The sequence below is a fragment of the Chiloscyllium punctatum genome, chromosome 6, assembly GCF_047496795.1.
Source record: "Chiloscyllium punctatum isolate Juve2018m chromosome 6, sChiPun1.3, whole genome shotgun sequence".
Classification (NCBI taxonomy): domain Eukaryota; kingdom Metazoa; phylum Chordata; class Chondrichthyes; order Orectolobiformes; family Hemiscylliidae; genus Chiloscyllium; species Chiloscyllium punctatum.
In genome coordinates this window covers 73,982,472-74,004,883 of record NC_092744.1, presented here as the reverse complement: position 1 = coordinate 74,004,883, position 22,412 = coordinate 73,982,472, and the positions used below count along the sequence as shown (strand labels likewise).

Sequence of the window (22,412 nt, the reverse complement as noted above, 5' to 3'; positions counted from 1 at the left end):
ATGGAGCAACGTTTCATGAGAGATGGCAGTAATGTTAAAGCCAAGCCAACGTGTATTATGTTAAATCTGTGTGCTGTTTTCTGTAAATTGAAATTTTTGTGAAGTCAGAAAACAAAGTGCAACATTCTCTAAGACACCATGTGGTTTACAATCATCATTCAGTCATCTGAAACCCTTAGTTATTTATGTTACCAATTTAGAATTATCTTCCCCAAAATGTGTTAATAACAAAGAAACAATATTAGAGAAGCAAGGTGGGGCATGAAAGTATCTTAATGTCAGCCTTGGGAGGTCTACAGGGTTAGATTGAATTCCCCATGTACAGTATACCAATTTAAAATTATTCCTTTAGACAGAGTAATATATCCTACCAGTCAAAAACCTGATGGGATTGGATGCAATGTTGTTTTGATACCTCATCCAAATTTACTCTTTATGGAGTCAGCAAATAATATTAAGTGAGAAGGTTTGCATTTCACTTAAACTAAAGGTTTCCCATTTCTTTGTTTTGGTTAAAATTGCACCTTACAGATTCAAGTAAATTTTAACAATGCTTCAAATATGAAGAACTCCGGAAAATTAGCAAACACCACTCTCAGGGTTTGTGACATCATTGGAACCTCACCATATGACACTGAGCTCTGGTGTTCCACTCTTACCAGTCCAGTATTTGATATTTCATACAATTTGTGACGAAACATGAAGACAGATTAAAGTATGCTTTAATGTTTGAAAATGTTTTTCTCTGTTTCCAAGCAGGCAGAGGAGCAGCAGGCAATTCCCTCTGAAGTAAGGAATCCAGAAAATGACAGCCTCAAGGTAAGTAAACATAATAATAGTTTTAAAAACAACACAGTCCAATTGAGAAGGAAAATAACTATAACTGATGTTGTTTGTTTGCAATTGATAGACCATTGTACTGCAAATTACAGAAGTGACTGCTACATCAATGTCTGTGTGATGCATTATGACATCTTTTGCACATCTGTAACCCAAGTTAACTGTTGACTGATGTAGCCCTAATGACCGTTCAGGTCTGTTTTATATCAATGTTGACTAAGTCTGATTTCCTAATCCCAACAATTTGGCCATCTAAATGTACAGTTGGGAGTCTAATATGGAAAATAACATCCATTCGGACTACGACAGAGAATGAGCAGCATTTTTAACTGTGTCAGGTTGATAATAAATGCATGGGTAAGTGTTGTTAATGGGTAAATCTCTACCTTCATTTGGAAAATATTCATTTTGATCTGTTATCAATAGAACAAAATTTTGGGAGGGGAGGATGTTGGGGATACTTTTGTGAGCAGACTCCCTCAACCATGTATGATAGATAATATTGCTTTAATTGTAATTACCCATGGAATTGCTCTCTGCTGAAAATGGTAACCATGGAAACGTATACATAAAAAATTCAGACAATTCAAGTTACTAATTATTATTAAAGGAACTACCCTTTAATAATAATTAAATTTGTGGGCGGCACGGTGGCACAGTGGTTAGCACTGCTGCCTCACAGCGTCTGAGACCCGGGTTCAATTCCCGCCTCAGGCGACTGACTGTGCGGAGTTTGCACGTTCTCCCTGTGTCTGCGTGGGTTTCCTCCGGGTGCTCCGGTTTCCTCCCACAGTCCAAAGATGTGCAGGCCAGGTGAATTGGCCATGCTAAATTGCCCATTGTGTTAGGTAAGGGGTAAATGTAGATGTAGAGGTATGGGTGGGTTACGCTTCGGCGGGGCGGTGTGGACTTGTTGGGCCGAAGGGCCTGTTTCCTCACTGTAAGTAATCTAATCTACCCAAACTGTTGCTTCTCATAGCACAGCAGCAGAGCAGAGCAGAACACATAAACATAGAAAATAGGAAGAAGGGTCAGCCATTTGGCCCCTTTTGTCTGCTGCACCATTCAATAATGATCATGGCTGTTTGACTCAGTACAAAGTTCCCACTTTCTCCCCCTACCTTTTGATCCCTTTAGCCCCAGGAACTATATCTAACTCCTTGAAATTCAAATTCTTCACCTTGACTGCTTTCTGCAGCAGAGAATTCTGCAGACTTACTACTTTCAGTCCTAAATGGCCTTTTCCATATTCTTAGACTCATCCTGGACTCCCTAATCATTAGGAACATCCTTCCTACCAGCAATAAAGCAGAAAGAACAAGTGTTACAAAGATACATTTTCTGCATGTTTATCTTTGGAACGTAGAGATATGGAACCAGCAAGTGGATTTGGTCTCAAAGGTTTTCACCCATTATATTTAAATATATCCCCTGATTGACATCAACATTTGCTTTAAAAACATTGCAAAATGTAGTTTAATCAGAAAAAAATATCAAAATGTATACCCTTCAGTTTAGAAGGTCAGAAGTAATCAAATTATGAAATTAAAATTATAAGATATATTTGAATAGCTTCAGAGAAATTATTTGGTCTAACGGGGAGAGTTTAGCTCAAGAAGACACAATCCTCAAGTTAGAACCGGGACATTCAGAAGCAAATCCAAGAAGTGCTGCTCCTGCACAAAGGATAATTGTAATAATTCAAAGGCCCAGGCTAGTGGTCTGGAGGGTGGTGTTCAAATCCTGTGTGGAATTAAAATTCAATTAGTAAGTCTGGAATAGAAAAGCTAGTCTAAGTAATGTTAACTATGCAACTATCATCAATTATTGGATGAACTCATCTGGTTCACTAATATCCTCAGGGAAAGATTTCTACCACCTTTACCTGGTGAAGCCTCCTTGTGACTCCAGACCCACAGCAATGGCATTAATTTAAGCTGCCCTCTGAAGAAAGTCACTCAGTTCAAGGGGCAGTTAGCAATGAACAGCAATTACTGATTTGCCAATAATACCCTCAACCTATGAGGGAATAAAGAAACAAAGGGCAGTAGAAATGATGGGCTTGTTTTCCAATGTCTGTAAGTATTGGAACAAATGAAACCATGTTCAAGACTGAGATCTCACAAAGCCACTGTGCTTCCATTGCATTCATTGCTCTCATTCAAGGACATTCATTTCATCTCATGTTGCATCGAACTTTTGAGGTTTCTAATGGCTCAATTTTTTAAATTTACTAAATTAATCCTGATATAATATTTTCAATTTTTAAAACTATCTTCTGCCTCAGCTAATGATAAATTCTTTCTGATATAGTTGATTTGTTATAAGACCATACGAAACAGAAACAGGAGCAGATATGGCCCCTCAAGACTGTTCTACCTTTCAATAGGATCATGGCTGATCTGACATTCCTCACATCCACTTTTCTGTGTTTCTCTGTGACTCTTGATTTCCCCTACAGATCAAGAATCTATCTCGGCCTTAAGTATACATAATAACTCTACCTCCTCATCTCACTTTGGCAGAGTCCCAAAGACTCAACCCTTAGAAAAGAAATCCTTCCTGATCTCAGTCTTAAATTGCCACCTCTATATTCTGAGAGTATGCCCTCTGGTCTGAGAGTCTTGCAATGAGGGGAAACATCCTCTCAGCATTTACCCTGTCAAGTCCCTTAGGAATTTTATATATTTCATTGAGATCACATCTCTCATTTTTCTAAACTCCACTGAGTAGAGTCCCGACTTGTTTAGCCTTCAATCATAACATAATCCCTATATACCAGGGATAATTCTAGTAAATCCCCTCTGAACTGCCTGCAATGAAATGATATCTTTCCTCAATAAGGGGACAAAAACAGGTATGGTCTCACTAGGGCCTTGCACTGTTGTAGTAAGATTACCATATGCTTATATTCCAATCCCTTTGAAATAAGGGCCAACATTAGATTAGATTAGATTACTTAGATTAGATTACTTACAGTGTGGAAACAGGCCCTTCGGCCCAACAAGTCCACACCGCCCCGCCGAAGCGTACCCCACCCATACCCCTACATCTACATTTACCCCTTACCTAACACTATGGGCAATTTAGCATGGCCAATTCACCTGGCCTGCACATCTTTGGACTGTGGGAGGAAACCGGAGCACCCGGAGGAAACCCACGCAGACACGGGGAGAATGTGCAAACTCCACACAGTCAGTCGCCTGAGGCGGGAATTGAACCCGGGTCTCAGGCGCTGTGAGGCAGCAGTGCTAATCAGCTTTCCTGATTACTTGCTGTATTTGTGTGTTAGATTTCTGTGTTCCATGTACAAGTATCTCCAAGTCCCACTGTATTGCAGCTTTCTGAAGTTTATCCCCATTGAGATAATGTTCTGTTGTTCAGTTAAAACTAATAAAAACTTCAAATTTTCCCACATTATAATTCATCTGCCAACATTATACTCACTGACTCATCCTATCAATATCTCTCTGTAAAGAGTTTGTATCCCTCTTGCCACCTACCTTTCCACTTATTTTGGTGCCAGCTGCAAATATAGCTTCAGTGCATTCATTTCTTTCATCAGAGTCTTTTATATATCTTGGAAACAGTTGTGGTCCCAGCAATAAACCCTGTGGATCCCCACCTGATAAAAACCCTCACCCCTACACCCTTGCTGCTTCCTGCCCATGAGCCAATTCTCTATGTAAGCCAACATCCTGCCTCCAACACCATGAGTTCTTATTGACTTCACCTTTCATGGCTCTCCTCTATCCACTCTGGTTCAGATTTCCTGAAAACCTCTAATAAATCAGACATGATGTTCCTTTCATGAAGTCATGTTGTCTCTGCTTGATTAGATTATAATTTTTCAAATGTTCTGCAATTACTTTCCCATAATTGATTCCAATTTTTTTCCATCAATAGATGTTAGGCTAATCATCCTATAGTTACCCACTTCTAGCCACTATGCCTGTCTGAAATAGAGGTGTCACATGAGTGGTTTTCCAAACCTCTGGTTCATCTCCAGAATCAAGGATTTTTGGAAAATTATGATAATGCATACACTATCCCTGTAGCTACTCTTTCAGGATTCTAGGATGCAAGCCATCAGGAGAAAGTGAGGACTGCAGATGCTGGAGATCAGAGCTTAAAAATGTGTTGCTGGAAAAGCGCAGCAGGTCAGGCTGTATCAAAGGAGCAGGAGAATCAATGTTTCGGGCATAAGCCCTTCTTCAGGAATTCCTGAAGAAGGGCTTATGCCCGAAATGTTGATTCTCCTGCTCCTTTGATTCTGCCTGACCTGCTGCGCTTTTCCAGCAACACATTTTTAAGCTGCAAGCCATCAGGGACAGGGGATTTACTTGCCTTTAGCCCCCATTAGTTTGACTCATACCTCTTCTCTCGTGATGATGATGACACTTAATTCCTTGCTGGATTCTTCAGTATTAATGGGACATTCAAAGTTTCTTCCATCATAAAGACTGAAGAAAAATATCTGTTTAACTCCTCTGCCATTTCCTTGTGCCCCATAACTTTATCCTCAGATTCATTTTGTAAAGGCCCAATGTTTACTTTGACCTCAGTCTTCATTTTTATAATTGTTTAAATAAGCTCTTATTGTTTGTTTTCACATTTATTGCTGGTTTCTCCTCTTCCTCTTTTTTAGTCCTTGATTATTGAATTCTGAATTGATCCCAGTTTTCAGGGCTACCACTGACTTTGGCCTCTTTATATGCTATACGTTTCAATTTAACATTCTGTTTAACTTCCTTAGTTGGCCATGCTAGGTTTATCCCTCTCATAATCTTTCCTCATGACTGAGATGTATTTGAGCTGGCAGTAATGATTATCTCCTGAAATATCTGCCACTGTTTGCTTACTGCCACTCCTGCTCAATTTTCCAGCCAGTTCATTTCAGCCAACTCTATCTTCATTTCATTGTAATTGCCTTTATTTAATTAAAAGATTGAACCTGAAACCTGAGCCCCAGATGTTGGGCTCAGTTTTGACCCTGTCCTGGTCCCTGACTACACTTGTAATAGATATTTGAGGAAAATGTGAGGAACTGTGCATAATTAAAGAAGAAATAAAGAAGAGTTGACCTGGTGTAAGAGGTTTTGTCATTTTAACAACTTGATCAGGTGGACTATTAAAATGCTTACAATCTCAGACCCGTCCCTCCCATGCATTTCAGTTAAATAGAGGAGGTTGGGGTGATTGATCAACTCACTCCCAGGAAGAAAATAGGCCATTTAAATATTAAAATCAAGCTCTGACCCTCATATTTCACCCTTGTTCCACGTTTAAACCTTGATGGCTGTGTTTCCTAAGCTTCGAGAAAACTAGAAAGCTGAATAGACACAATGACTGCTTTAGAAGAAAGGTTAACACCTTTATAGCACTATTTTTGAACATGGAATAGCGCCTCCTTCCTGAAGATTCCTACACTTCCGGAACAAGCCATTTGGCCCAACAGGTGCACACCGACCCAGTCCCTTCTCCCTACACTATCCCTGTAACCCTGCATTTCCCATGGCCAATGCACCTAACCTGGACAGCCCTAAACCATATCAGCAATTTAGCATGGACAATCCACCTAATCTGCACATCTTGGGAGGAACTGGAGCACCTGGAACCACATGCACACACAGTGAGAACATGCAAACTTCACACAGACAGTTGCCTGAGGGTGGAATCGAACCCAGGTCCCTGGTGCTGACAGGCTGCAGTGTTAACCACTGAGCCACCACGCCACCCCTTCTAGCCAAATGAACTTTCTTTTCAGCTTGTATCGGACCTCACTAATTATCTCACTCCTCCATATTTGACCTGTCAGGAATCAGAGATTGGAATGCTCCCATGCAAATGGGAATAACTCTAACCCCACAGGCAAGCTCCTCAGAAATCCCACAAATGCATCAACAAGCTGCCACGCTGTTCCTGTGGCTAGGGATGGCCTTGTGGTGCTACTACCAATAGACTATTAATCTGGAGATCCAGGTCTTTTTCTGGGACACAGGTTCAAATCCAGCCATAGCAAATGGTGGAATTTGAATTCAATATCAAATCTGGAACTAAAGAATTTAATAATAAGCATGAAATCATTGTCGGAAAAGCACATCTGGTTCACTAGAAGGATTCTGGGTAATCCAAGATCGAGGATGGGAAAGATTTCTGGTTGTAACAGCTGCTCCTTTATGGAGGTGATTTTCTCAAATTCCAGGAGCAGCAATTCATATGCTGTTGCATTGTTTTGGAATTTGGAGAAAAAAAAGTCAAAACAACAGCACTTTTAAAAGGGAGAGGAACAGACAAAGGAAGCACAAAGTGAGGTCAGTGCAGGAGAGAGAGAGAGAAAGAAAGAAACTGACACCACAGTGAACCTGTCCAGTTACTGCCTTTACTGTTTGAATTCATGTATTGCTGGACATCAGAGTGCATCAGGGAAAATTAAAAAAGTGAAATTCACAACTAATCTTGGAGGGACCTGTTTGGGAAAGGTCACAGCACAGAAGCAGAGAAGTGGATTTTAAACATGGTCTTAAGATAAGTCTGCAATAGCGAGTAGAGTGGGTTCTTTCTTGATTATATGTTTTATTGATTTATGTCTCTTGATTAAATTTAAAATATAATCCATAAGTATTAATTTAACCTGGACCAGTGTTTTGTAGAGGAATAATACAGTGCTATTTTCTGGGTCTGTAGATTGAAAGAAACAAAAATGGCCTTTAGTAGAGTGATATGCTCTTCTTGTCGGATGTGGGAGTTTAGGGAGAGTTTACGGGTTACTGAGGATTATATCTGCAATAAATGCCATTGGTTGTGAATCCTATCAGCTCGAATGGATCGGTTGGAGAGGCAATTAGAGGCAATGAGGAATTAACAAGAGCAAGGGGATGTGATGGATGGCAGTTATAGGAAGGGGGAAAGTCTCAGGTACAGTCACATAGATGGGTTAACTACAGGAAACATAAGCGAGATAGGCAGGTAGTGCAGGTGTCTTCTGTGGCTATCCACATTTCAAACAAATATGCTGTTTTGGAAAATTATAGGGGGTGATGGACACTCAAGGGTTCATAGCATAAACAGCCAAGTTTCTGGTATTGAGACTAGCTCTAATGTAATGAGAGGTACGTCGGGTTCCACGCAATCGATTATGTTAGGGAACTCTCTAGGCCGAGGTACAGTCAGATGTTTCTGTGGCCATCAGCGAAAAATCAGAATAGTGTGTTGCATCCCATTTGCCACGATCAAGGATGTCTCAGAGAGGATGCAAAATATTCTCAAGGGAGAGAGGGGAAAGCAAGAGGTCATTGTCCACATTGGAACCATTGATATAGGAAGGGAAAAGGTTGAAATTCTGAAGGGACATTACAGAGAGTTAGGCAGGAATTTAAAAAGGAGGTTCCTCGAGAGTCGTAATATCTGGATTATCCCCAGTGCTACGAGCTACTGAGAGCAGGAATAGGAGGATAGAGCATGGCTGAGGAGCTGGTGTACGGGAAAGGGATTCACATTTTTGGATCATTGGAGGCTGTTATGGGTTAGAAGTGACCTGTACAAGAAGGACAAACTGCACCTAAATTAGGAGACTAATATACTGGCAGGGAAATTTGCGAGAGCTGCTTGGGAGGATTTAAACTAGTAAGGTGGGGGGTGGGACCCAGGGCGATAGTGAGGAAAGATTTCAATCTGAGACTAGTACAGTTGAGAACAAAGGCGAGTCAAACAGTAAGGGCAGGCAGGGACAAAGCAAAGAACGAGGTTGGACTGATAAATTAAAGTGCATTTAGTTCACTTCAAGAGGCCTAACAGGGAAGGCAGATGAACTCAGGGCATGGTTAGCAACATGGGACTGGGATATCATTGCAATTACAGAAACATGGCTCAGGGATGGACAGGACTAGCAGCTTAATGTTCCAGGATACAAATGCTACAGGAAGGATAGAAAGGGAGGGCGGGGGGGAGTGGAGTTTTTGATAAGGGATAACATTACAGCTGTGCTGAGGGAGGATTATTCCCAGAAATACACCTAGGGAAGTTATTTGGATGACACTGAGAAATAAGAAAGGTATGATTACCTGATTGGGATTGTATTATAGACCCCCTAATAGTCAGAGGGAAATTGAGAAACAAGTTTGTAAGGAGATCTCAGTTATCTGTAAGAATAATAGGGTGATTATGGTAGGGAATTTTAACTTTCCAAACATAGACTGGGACTGTCATGGTGTTAAGGGTTTAGATGGAGAGGAAATTGTTATGTGTATTCAAGAAAATTTTCTGATTCAGTATGTGGATGTACCTGCTAGAGAAGATGCAAAACTTGACCTACTCTTGGGAAAAAAGGCAGAACAGATGACTGAGGTGTCAGTGGGGGAGTACCTTGGGGCCAGTGACCATAATTCTGTTAGTTTTAAAATAGTGATAGAAAAGGACAGACCAGATGAAAGGGTTGAAGTTCTAAATTGGAGAAAGGCCAATTTTGACGGTATTAGGCAAGAACTTTTGAAAGCTGATTGGACGCAGATGTTTGCAGGTAAAGGGATGGCTGGAAAATGGGAAGCCTTCAGAAATGAGATAACAAGAATCCAGAGAAAGTATATTCCTGTTAGGATGAAGGGAAAGGCTGCTAGGTATAGGGAATGCTGGATGACTAAAGAAATTGAGGGTTAAGAAAAAGAAGGAAGCATATGTCAGGTACAGACAGGATAGATCGAGTGAATGCTTAGAAGAGTATAAAGACAGTAGGAGTATACTTAAGAGAGAAATCAGGAGGGCAAGAAGGGGTCATGAGATAGCTTAGGCAAATAGAGTTAAGGAGCATCCAAAGGGATTTTACAAATACATTGACAAAAGGGTAACTAGGGAGAAAACAAAGGCGAGTCAAACAGTAAGGGCAGGCAGCCTTTGTGTGGAGCCGCAGGAGATGGGGCAGATACTAAACGAGTATTTTGCATCAATATTTACTGTGGAAAGGGACATGGAAGATATAGAATGTAGGGAAATAGATGGTGCCATCTTGAAATATGTCCATATTACAGAGGAGGAAGTGCTGGATGTCTTGAAATGCATAAAAGTGGATAAATTCCCAGGACCTGATCAGGTGTACCCGAGAACTGAGACTGCACGGTGGGCGGCACAGTGGCACAGTGGTTAGCACTGCTGCCTCACAGCGCTAGAGACCCAGGTTCAATTCCTGCCTCAGGTGACTGACTGTGTGGAGTTTGCACATTCTCCCCGTGTCTGCGTGGGTTTCCTCCGGGTGCTCCAGTTTCCTCCCACAGTCCAAAGATGTGCAGGTTAGGTGAATTGGCCATGCTAAATTGCCTATAGTATTAGGTAAGGGGTAAATGTAGGGGTATGGGTGGGTTGCGCTTCGGTGGGTCGGTGTGGACTTGTTGGGCCGAAGGGCCTGTTTCCACACTGTAATGTAATGTAATGTAATGTAATCTAATTACAACTCTGTGGGAAGCTAGAGAAGTGATTGCTGGGCCTCTAACTGAAATATTTGTATCATCGATAGTCACAGGTGAGGTGCCGGAAGACTGGAGGGTGGCTAACGTGGTGCCACTGTTTAAGAAGGACGGTAAGGACAAGCCAGAGAACTGTAGACCATTGAGCCTGACGTCAGTGGTGGGCAAGTTGTTGGAGGGAATCCTGAGGGACAGGGTGTACATGTATTTGGAAAAGCAAGGACTGATTAGGGATAGTTAACATGGCTTTGTGCGTGGGAAATCATGTCTTACAAACTTGATTGAGTTTTTTGAAGAAGTAACAAAGAGGATTGATGAGGGCAGAGCGGTAAATGTGGACTTCAGTAAGGTGTTCGACAAGGTTCCCCATGGGAGACTGGTGAGCAAGGTTAGATCTCATGAAATACAGGGAGAACTTGCCATTTGGATACAGAACTGGCTCAAAGGTTGAAGACTAAAAGGTGATGGTGGAGGGTTGTTTTTCAGACTGGAGGTCTATGACCAGTGGAGTGCCACAAGGATCGGTGCTGGGTCCACTGCTTTTCATCATTTATATCAATGATTTGGATGTGAGCATAAGAGGTATAGTTAGTAAGTTTGCAGATAGCACCAAAATTAGAGGTGTCGTGGACAGTGAAAAAGGTCATCTTAGATTACAATGGGATCTTGATCAGATGGGCCACTGGGCTGAGAAGTGGCAGATGGAGTTTAATTCAGATAAATGCGAGGTACTGCATTTTGTGAAAGCAAATCTTAGCAGGTCTTATACACTTGATGGTAAGGTCCTAGGGAGTGTTGCTGAACAAAGAGACCTTGGAGTGCAGGTTCATAGGCTCCTTGAAAGTGGAGTTGCAGATAGATAGGATAGTGAAGAAGGCATTTGGTATGCTTTCCTTTATTGGTCAGAGTATTGAGTACAGGCGTTGGGAGGTCATGTTGCAGCTGTACAGGACATTGGTTAGGCCACTGTTGGAATATTGCGTGCAATTCTGGTCTCCTTCCTATCGGAAAGCTGTTGTGAAACTTGAAAGGGTCCAGAAAAGATTTACAAGGATGTTACCAGGGTTGGAGGATTTGAGCTATAGGGAAAGGTTCATTAGGCTAGGGCTGTTTTCCCTGGAGAGTCGGAGGCTGAGGGGTGACCTTATAGAGGTTTATTAAATTATGAGGGGCATGGATAGGGTAAATAGACAAAGTCTTTTCCCTGGGGTTGGGGAGTCCAGACCTAGAGGGCATAGGTTTAGAGTGAGAGGGGAAAGATATAAAAGAGACCTAAGAGGCAACATTTTCACACAGAGGGTGGTACATGTATGGAATGAGTTGCCAGAGGAAGTGGTGGTGGCTAGTATAATTGCAACATTTAAAAGGCATCTGGATGGTATATGAATAGGAAGGGTTTGGAAGGATATGGGCCAGGTGCTGGCAGGTGGGACTAGATTGGGTTAGGATAACTGGTGGCATGGACAGGTTGGACTGAAGGGTCTGTTTCCATGCTGTACATATCTATGACTCTATGACTAGTGCCCTTTAGAGAAGGAAACTGCCATCCTTACCTGGTCTAGCCTACATGTCACTCTAGACCCACAGCCAAGTGGTTGACTTTTAACTGCATTATGAGTTATTTGAAATTGATCATAAATGCTGGCCTCACCAGCGATACCCCAATCCCATGAATAAATTATAAAAAACATGTAGAGAGAGTAGTGTAGATAAATCCAATAGCACAGTTTCAACACCTTTGGTAGTTCTTTGACACCCAGCTCCGCATCTTACCCTACACCCATGGAGTGGTCATCCCTAAGCATTGAGAGAGAGAGATGCTTACAATCCTTTGTGCTCTTTGGTTCCTTATATGTACTTATTTAAGGAAGCCTTTATTTCTGTTCTTGCAGTATGGACAAAAGGAAGATACAGCTGAAACCGAGGATGAAAGTATTGACCAGAACACTCAATCAATATCAAAACCTGAAACTCTGATCCTGGAACCATCAAGAGATCCTGTCGAGTCACACAATGACCTAATCATCTCTGAAATGCTCGCATCCTTATCAATATTAGAAGAGAAAGAGGCCACCGTAATGAAAAAGCACCGTGCCATGCGTCACGGCAACAAAATAATTCACGGATTAAGTGAAATCTTTGAGGTAATGTACAGATGATAATTCAAAGCTAGCAATGACCACACATTGTCATTTAATTTGAACACAATATTTTCTCAGCATTGCTTAGTTATTGGTCAGAGTATGAGAGAGTGATCACATTACAGTCACCACTTGAAAGCTAATATGGAATATTTAATGATGACAGCTTTAGAGGAACCACTCCTTGACTTTGGCAAGAAATTTTATAATTTGAAAACTGCAATTGGAATTGCATCTTTCACCTCTTGCTGGCTGGAGCTGTTGATAATGGAATTGTGCTTACCCAAGGCATTTATAGTAGCTTTTGTTTCTGTTCCTGAAGCTAGATAGTAACGAACGGGGAATGATTGAATTCCTGGATGTGACCGCGGAAGAAGCGCCGCCACCACCACCGCCACCTCCTATACAGGCCAGGCTCACAGCACAGGAGAGGAAGAGAGGCAATATCGTCCAGGAGATCTTAAATTCAGAACGGGACTATGTTAAAAACCTACGTGATATTTATGAGGTATGCTGTGGATGACAAGTCAAAAGAAATAACGCTAATCAGTGCAGTTCAGTTGTATAGAATGTCAGATCACAGAATTGTTCATGTAGGACATCATTGTGTCTGAGCCGACTCTCTGCATGAGTATTTTACTTAGCGCCAATTGCCCAGTTCTTCCCATAAACATGCAAATTCTTCCTTTTCAAATAACAGTCTAAATTCCTTTGGAATGCACTGACTGAGCCCACCATTACCCCACTCTCAGGCAGTGTATTGCAGACCATGGCCATGACTGACCGATGAAGCTTTTCCTCATCTTGCTTCTGCTTCTTTCACCAATCAGTTTAAATCAGTGCCCTCTTGTTTTCAATCCTTTCTCAAGTCAGAAAGGCTTCTAGTCAGTCCATCATATTTTTCTCAGTCTTCCCTTCTTCAAGATAAACAGTCCTAACTATCTTCAAATTTGAAAGCAAGGGAAGCAGTTTCAGAAGCCTGTGCATTTGCGAGCAACATAAACATATACAGGAACATATTAGAATATATTAGAAGCATTTGACCATTTGGCTTCTTGAGCCTGTTCTGCTATCTCACCAGACCAAAGCTGATCTGATTGCATGGTACCAACTTGAAAATGACCCAATTAATCATGTTATTTCCTCTACCTATATTAAAGTCTACCCCCTCCAGGATGAGCTCTTATTTTGTATAGCAATCTTTGATGTCATACTTTGCCAAATGCTCTTTTATAAATCTTAGTCTGGCATATCCACATGTTCCCCTCTTTCCATGATGTCTGATATTTCAAAGAACTCCAATAAATGAATCAAACCATGATTTGCCTTTCACGAGCTATGACGACTCTGCCGGAATACATTGAGATTGTCTAAGTACCCTCCCATAACTCCCTTACTAAGAGATTCCAGCATTTTTCCAATGCCCAATGTGAAGTTAACCAGTCTGCAGTTTCTATCTTGTGGTCTCTCCCTCATTTCTTATAATTAAAGATGTTCTGTTTTCAAATCTGATGGACCCTTTTCAGAATTTGGGATCTTTCAGAGAATTAATATCAATCCATTTACCATCTGTGCAGCCTAAACTAAGGTCCATTAGGACCTGGGGCTTGTAAACTTTTAGTTATCATAATTTTCTCAGTACCCTTTGCCTGGTAATTGTCATTGTTTTATGTTCCTTCCTCCCTTTCACTGCTAATTTACAATTGTTTCTGTGATGCTACTTATATCCTCCACAATGAAGTCAGATCTAACATGTCTATTCAATCAATGTGCCATTCCTTTATTTTCTACTATTAGCTCCCCATTTTGACATTCTAGATCACTTTCTCTTTACTTACTCCATTCCGGTTGAAACTCTTACTGTGTTTTTATATTTCTAATTAGCTTTCTCACAAACTCTAATTTATCCATCCTTATTATTAGTCATTATTTGCTGTTCTTTATATTCTGTACAATCTTGTGAATGCTAATTCATGTTTACAAAATAATGTGTTTTTTTGTCTTCTTTAGCCACAAGTGGTGGATTCTTCCCTTAGACACTTTTTTTGGCCACTGGAAATGCATATTTTCTGAGTATAATGAAGTAATTCACTCGGTCTGCCACTGTATCTCTACTGATTTATGCCATTATCTAATTTCCCAGGTCAGTTTAGCCGCCCATATTTCCATGCCCTTGAAATTGTCTGTGCTTAAGTTCACACCAGTAGTCCTGGATCAATTCATAACTCCCCACAACTGAAAGCAAATTTCAATCTGACACAGGGTTCCTTCACTCCAAGATTATTCTGTTTCATTGTACATTATCAGATCCAGTTCTGTCTACTTTGATTTAGAACATATTTCTCTAAGAAACTGACCAGAAAGCACAATAAATTTATTATTCAGGCTACTTTTACCTATTTTCCCTATCTCTAGATAGATTAATATCATTTACTATAATCACGTGCGTTTATCACAGCCTTCATGATTTGTTCCTGTATACCCCATGCTAAAAGGTGCTTACTCTTAGGAAACTTATAAACCACTTCTGCCGATGAATTATTATCTTTACTCTTCCTTATTTCTATTCAATGTAGTTCTAAATTTTTACCTCCAGAATTAAGAATCTCTCCCTATTGTATAAATCACATTCTTAATTAACAAAGTGACAGCCTCACATTTTGAGGTTTCCTGCCCTCCCTAAAAGTTATGTACCTTAGATATTCAATTCCCTTTCTTCATCATTTTCAATTCTTAGCACTGTTATGCTATCAGATCTTTAATTTTTATTTCTTATTTGTTCTGTCAATTCATCAGTTTGCTTTCAGCTACAGAGCTTTTCGTTCTACCATTTTCACTACTGTTGTAATCTTCAGCTTTATCTGCTAGTGCTCTCTTAGCTTGGTATGCCTGATCTCTTGCTAACACAATATGGTTGGTCATCCTGTCCCTTGTTGCTACCTTATCTTATTTTCTTGACATAATTTATTATGTCTTCAGAAATTTGACCCCTTAGCCCATTGTTTAGTTTGAACCTCTCTCTACAGCCCTTGTTATATGATTCACGAGAAAACTGGCTACAGTAAGGTTCAGGGAAAACCATCTTAATGGTACAGTTCTCACTTTACCCAGTTCTGCGGCCAATTCAATGAATCAAAACACTTTTCTGCCAAAACAATCTTTGAACCATGTGTTTAATTTTCTGCTCTCTATTTGCCCACTTCCAATTTGCTCATGGTTCAGAGATTATAACCATTGGGTTTCTGCATTTTAACTTAGTGCCTCACTGCTCAAACACCCTCAACAGAACCTCTTTCCAAATCTACCCTTGTGGATCCTCCTGTTCCAACCGCAGTTACCCTCTCCCCCAAAGCAGACTGTCGTGAACTCTGGTACGTTGCAGGCAACATAGCAACCTGAGCACTTACTCTCAGTCTCAGAGAACTGTGGCAATCACCCTAATTATTTTTTCTTCTACTACCACTATGTTCCTATTTATTCAAATGGGGACGGCATCACCTAGTGGTATTATCACAAGACTGTTAATCTGGAGACCTGCCAAGGCAGCTGATGGAATTTAAATCCAATAAAAATCAGGAATTAAGAATCCACAGATGACCATTGTTGGGCAAAAAAAAACATCTGGTTTAGCTAGGGAAACTGCCAGCCTTACCTGGTCTGTCCTACATAAGACTCTAGACCCACAGCAATGTGGTTGACCCTTAAATTACTTAAAGAGCAGTTAAGGATGAGCAATAAATACTGATCTAAGCAGCAATCCCCTCAACACATGATTGAAAAAAAACCTTGCCACTTGAATAGTTCTGAGGTACTATGATCAGTTTGTTCAGCCATTCTACAGCATCTTCATTCATTGATAAATGCAGGAAGAGCCTTGTACCTGTTAGGCAACTCCAAAGGCTGAGGCTCCTCCACTTCTCCCCTCTGGGTCTCCTTTTATGATTCAATCACCAGACATACCCACCCAGCCCCAACTAAATCAAACATAGTGCTCTGGATCTGGAGGGCCATGTAGGAAAGACCAGATAAGCATTACAGATCTTCTCCCCTGGAGAGAATGATTGAAACGAATGGGATTTAATACCAATTGTTTCATGGTCACCGTTACTGAGACTAATATTTAATACCAGATTTATGTATTAAATTGAAATTCCACCAGCTGCCATGATGAGATTTGAACACATGTTGCCCTGAGGTATTAGTCTGGGTCTCCGAGTTACTCATCGGATGACAGTTTCACTGCACCACCAAACCACCAAAAGACAGCAAGAAGGTAGCTTCACTTACCTTACAAAACAAGTAATTCAATAAAGATGGAAAAATTAACATGTAGGTGAAATTTAGTTACAAAGTTAAGTACATTAATATTACAAAAGTGGGAGAAATAAGATAGCAAGAATATTTTGTCTTGCAAACAATGGTAGAAAACTGTCAAATTTCTTGACGTCTCAAGTTTGTTGGCTCTTAATTAAAGTGCAATTCCAATTTAACATTCCACGTAGGGTTTTTTTTTAAACTGGTTAGGTGATCACAACAACCAATTTGGGTCAACAAATATTGGTAGCTCATTTTAACAATACACACGCAGGTCAGGCGTTCAGAGGGAGAAGGCAAATAACTCAGGGATGGGAGAGATTATCATGAATGAGAGGCGTAGATGGGAGGAGATCAGGAACTCTGGGAAGTGGAGCAAAACGTGAAGTGGGGCTCGGCGAACAATTGAATCCCTATCTAGAGCAAGGGGTTAATGAAATAGACCTAGTAAAAATGTGGAACTGACACATACTGGTCTGAAAATCTGAAAATAAAGCTCCAGTATGACCAGTACTTTCATTTCCCAGTTTTACTGTATTTATTTTACTTCTATTTTTTTCCTCGTGGAGCCAGTTGGTAAGACTCTCTTTGCCCTTCTCTCTCCCTCTGTTACATGCAGATCCTGTTCACATTCCTGCTTACCATTTTTTTTGTTTCTGCCTCTCCACTAGGGTTACTATAAACAGTGTCAGAAAGCAAAGGATTTGTTCCCTCACGCCCGACTGAAAACGCTCTTTTCCAACATTGTGGATATCTACAAAACGCACAAGAAATTGCTTCAGGAACTGGAATGGCGTTACAAGCCAAACAAACCACATTTGAGTGAGTTTGGCTCTTGTTTCCTTGACCAAGTGAGTGGTGGTGAGCTATACAAATCTAATTTTGACCAAAGTAAATTGCTCAGAGTGAGCCTGAATTTGACCAGTGCAACTTTCAACAGTGGTCAAGAGCAGCCTTAACTCATTGGGGAAACATCAAAATGTGAAGCGAAACAAAATGATTTGGGCAATAGCAAAGCCAGCAATTACTGAAAACCTGAAATATACATAAAAAGTGCTAGAAATATTCAGCAGCATCTTTCAGCGGAGAGATTAGAGGTCAGATCTCCCTCTGATCATCTGACCTGAAACAAATACAGGGAAAGTGAGGTTGAGAGGAGATTGAGAAAGAGGAGATCAGCGAGGAGTGATTTTAAATGACAAAAGCTGACAAATGGTGTCAGGGAAAAATCTTTTGTCTGTTCTAAATCAAACAGTAAGTTCAACAATTTCACATTATAACCATTGCTCCCAATTTTCTTTGGACTGAATAATGTACCTGCAGCTATATACATTTGCTTTCAAACTACATTTGTTCCTTTACTTTTCCCATTACCAACCCCTTTTGCTTGTAGCCTTAGCCCCCTTGCTATCTAATCACGTCCCTTTTCAACACTATCGCTTTTTGCTCTTTCTTCACATCCCCACTTTTCCTGGTAATGCACCCGTGCTTAAAACTCAATAAACACATCTCTACTTTTGCCAGTTTTGAAGAAAGGTCATTGACCTGAAACTGATAGGCTTTATCTTATCTACATAAGTGCTGACTAACCTCCCCATAATTACTTGACTGAAGCCATAAGATATAGGAGCAAATGTAGGCCATTTACCCCATTGAGTCTGCTCTGCCATTCAAAGGGATCATGGCTGATCTGATAATCCTCAACTACAGTTTCCTACTTCTTGTTGACATAACACTTGATTCACTTCCTAATTAAAAATCTGTCGATCACAGCCTTGAATATACTTCATGACCCAGTATCTACAGTTTTCAGAGGTAAAGAACTTGACAGATTTGCAATGCTTGAGAAGAAATTCCTCTCCATCTCTTTCTTAAATGGATGACCCATGATTGAGATTCTGTTCCTCCCACAGACCAAGTGAAATTTACCATGAATTTTTATTCACCCAGTCTTCTGAACAAGTGCACAACTCTGAAAGCTGTGTGCATACTTATAGATAGAGTCATAGAGATGTACAGCATGGAAACAGACCCTTCAGTCCAAACTGTCCATGCCGACACGCCTTACTGAAGTCCATATAGATCACATCTACTGCTCTATCGTCATCAATTTTCTTTGTTACTTCTTCAAAAAAACTCAATCAAGCTTGTGAGACATGATATCCCACGCACAAAAACATGTTGACTATCCCGAATCAGTCCTTGCCTTACCAAATACATGTACATCCTGTCCATCAGGAATCCCTCCAACAACATGTCCACCACCGAGGTCAGGCTCACCAGTCTATAGTTCCCTAGTTTGCCCTTACCACCCTTCTTAAACAGTGGCACCACATTAGCCAACCTCCAGTCTTCCGGCACCTCACCTGTGACTATCGATGATACAAATATCTCAGCAAGAGGCCCTGCAATCACTTCTCTAGCTTCCCACAGAGTTCTCAGATACACCTGATCAAGTCCTAGGGATTTATCCACTTTTAACCATTTCAAGACATCCAGCACTTCCTCCTCTGTAATCTGGACATTTTTCAAGATGTCACCATCTATTTCCCTACAGTCTATATCTTCCATATCCTTTTCTACAGTAAATACTGATGCAAAATATTCATTTAGTATCTCCCACATTTTATGTGGCTCCACACAAAGGCCACCTTGCTGATCTTTGAGAGGTCCTATTCTCTCCCTAGTTACCCTTTTGTCCTTAATTTATTTGTAAAAAACCCTTTGGATTCTCCTTAATTCTATTTGCCAAAGCTATCTCATGTCCCCATTTTGCCCTCCTGATTTCCCTCTTAAGTATACTCTCCAAACCCTCAATTTCTTTAGTCATCCAACATCCCCTATACCTACCAGCCTTCCCTTTCACCCTGACAGGAATATACTTTCTCTGGATTCTTGTTATCTCATTTCTGAAGGCTTCCCATTTTCCAGCCATCCCTTTACCTGCGAACATCTGCCTCCAATCAGTTTTCGAAAGTTTTTTTTTTAGATTAGATTACTTACAGTGTGGAAACAGGCCCTTCGGCCCAACAAGTCCACACCGCCCCGCCGAAGCGCAACCCACCCATACCTCTACATCTACCCCTTACCTACACTACGGGCAATTTAGGATAGCCAATTCACCTGACCTGCACATCTTTGGACTGTGGGAGGAAACCGAAGCACCCGGAGGAAACCCACGCAGACACGGGGAGAATGTGCAAACTCCACACAGTCAGTCGCCTGAGGCGGGAATTGAACCCGGGTCTCTGGTGCTGTGAGGCAGCAGTGCTAACCACTGTGCCACCGTGCCGCCCAATGCCTAATACCATCAAAATTGGTCTTTCTCCAATTTAGAACTTCAACTGCTAGACCTGGTCTATTCTTTTCCATCACTATTTTAAAATGAATAGAATTATGGTTGCTTGCCCCAAAGTGCTCCCCCACTGACACCTCAGTCACCTGCCCTGCCTTAGTTCCCAAGAGTAGGTCTGTTTTGCAACTTCTCTAGTAGGTACATCCACATACTGAATCAGAAAATTGTCTTGTACACACTTAAGAAATACCTCTCCATCTAAACCTTTAACACTATGGCAGTTCCAGTCTGTGTTTCCTCCAATTTGCCAAGAGAATGAAGTTACCAAATCAGTTTATTTTAATGAATATGCAAACGATAAATCAGTCAGAACATACCACCATTAATGCTGAGTGTGGCATGTTCAAGAAATAGTATAAAACTGGCATAAGGCATTCATGTTTCATTGGGCACCTGTGGAGTATGTAAATGAGGAACTGAAGTACAATTGATCACGTCACACATGGTAGGATGGAGTGATAAAAAGTATATTCCCAATGACCAGACGATCTTTCAAACTGGACATTTAGAATATCACAGGCTCATGCACACGGATGTGTTGGGAGCTTACCCAAAACAATCTGACTTTAAGAAAATTGCCAAGAGTAATACAAAGCATCACAACACTCTCAAAAGGAATTTGGAGGTAACAAAGATGATAAATTATAGAATTATAGTATCCCTACAATGTGGAAGCAGGCCATTTAGCCCATCAAGTCCTCACTGACCCTTCGAAGAGCATCTCACCCAGAGTCACCACCCCACCCTATCCCTGTAACCTTGCATTTCCCATAGTTGGTCCACCTAACCTGCACATCCCTGGAGACTATGGGCAATTTAGCACAGCCAATTCACCTAACCTGCACATCACTTGCAAATGACAAAGACATTCGTGATTACAAGCTACTGTGATATAAGATGTAAGATTTATTTAAGTATTTAAATTTTGATTGGAGCGACGTAAGTTTTTCTGAGGTTTCAATGATTAATGTAAATATTTATGCAGCCATAGCGATTTATTTTACAATAACATGATAGTGAGGTAGCTTTCAGGACTATTATGTTTTTTGTGCATTAGGAGATATTGCAAATGAACGAGGCAAATTGTTATGCATCAGAGTTTCTGCTAGCAGCTTTTAAGCTTAGAGGAAACACCTATAGCCTGAAAAATAAAGCTTTTTTTTAAAGTTTCAGTTTAGGGCGGTTCTGCAGAGGTCTTCAATGCTGATGGATGTGTAGAACGGTGCTCTTGAGAAAGAGAGAAGATAGAAAATACATTACTTTAGAGGAAGGGGTTTAGCAAAAGTCCTAGAACAGAATTGTTTGGATAAAACACAGAAGAGGCTATTTGAAAAAGAATATATTTAAACTCAGGGATATGGAAGCCGCAGGAAGAGGCTATCAGATTTTCCAGTTTAGAAATTAAATTCACAGTTAAATTAAACCTATCGAGGTGTTAGAGAAAGAGATTATTGTTTTCTCTGATGTGAGCAGTGTGCTTTTGGGATCTGTAAAGGAGAGATTTTGCGATCACTGGAATTACCTTGTGTGTCAAAATCTTTCAGTTTGTGCTATAACTAAACGGACTGGTCAATCTTAATTTATCACTTTTTTGCTTAATAAATTTCAGGTTTTTTAAAAATAAATCTATAACAGCGTATGCTTGTGCTCCAGAGAGACCACCTTGTTAGAACTAAACCAAAACAAAACATTCTCTATCGAGCCAGATTGCAGGCTGGGATCTGACAGAGTAATAACAGGGCAGAAAATGTGTTGGAAAAGTGCAGCAGGTCAGGCAGCATCCAAGGAGCAGGAGAATCGATGTTTCAGGCATGAGCCCTTCTTCAGGAATGAGGAAAGTGTGAAGAAGGGCTCATGCCCGGAACGTCGATTCTCCTGCTCCTTGGATGCTGCCTGACCTGCTGCGCTTTTCCAGCAACACATTTTCAGCTCTGATCTCTAGCATCTGCAGTCCTCACTTTCTCCTAATAACAGGGCAGGACCTATATACTTGATGGTAAGATCCTGGGGAGTGTTGCTGAACAAAGAGACCTTGGATTGCAGGTACATAGTCCCTTGAAGTTGGAGTCCCAGGTAGAAGAATAGTGAAGAAGGCATTTGATATGCTTGCCTTGATTGGTAAGTGCACTGAGCATAGGATGAGATGTCACGTTGCAGCTGTAACAGGACATTGGTGAGGTCACATTTGGAATAATACGTACAATAATGGTCGACATGCTATACAAAAGACGTTGTGAAATATTAAACGATTCAGAAAAGAATTACAAGGATGAAGTTGATACTGGAAGGTCTGAGCTATGGAGAAAG

General features: G+C 40.8%; 1 protein-coding gene across 1 annotated transcript in view; it reads left to right on the top strand.

Moving 5' to 3' along the window:
* The first annotated feature begins 561 nt into the window (after positions 1-561).
* LOC140478434 (uncharacterized) overlaps positions 562-22,412 on the top strand; it is a 45,487-nt gene continuing 23,636 nt past the window's right edge. Inside the window, exons 1-5 of the mRNA XM_072571699.1 lie at positions 562-666; positions 757-819; positions 12,188-12,439; positions 12,759-12,944; positions 17,422-17,601. Coding sequence (XP_072427800.1) covers positions 562-666; positions 757-819; positions 12,188-12,439; positions 12,759-12,944; positions 17,422-17,601 — 786 coding nt within the window. The remainder of the gene's footprint in view (positions 667-756; positions 820-12,187; positions 12,440-12,758; positions 12,945-17,421; positions 17,602-22,412) is intronic.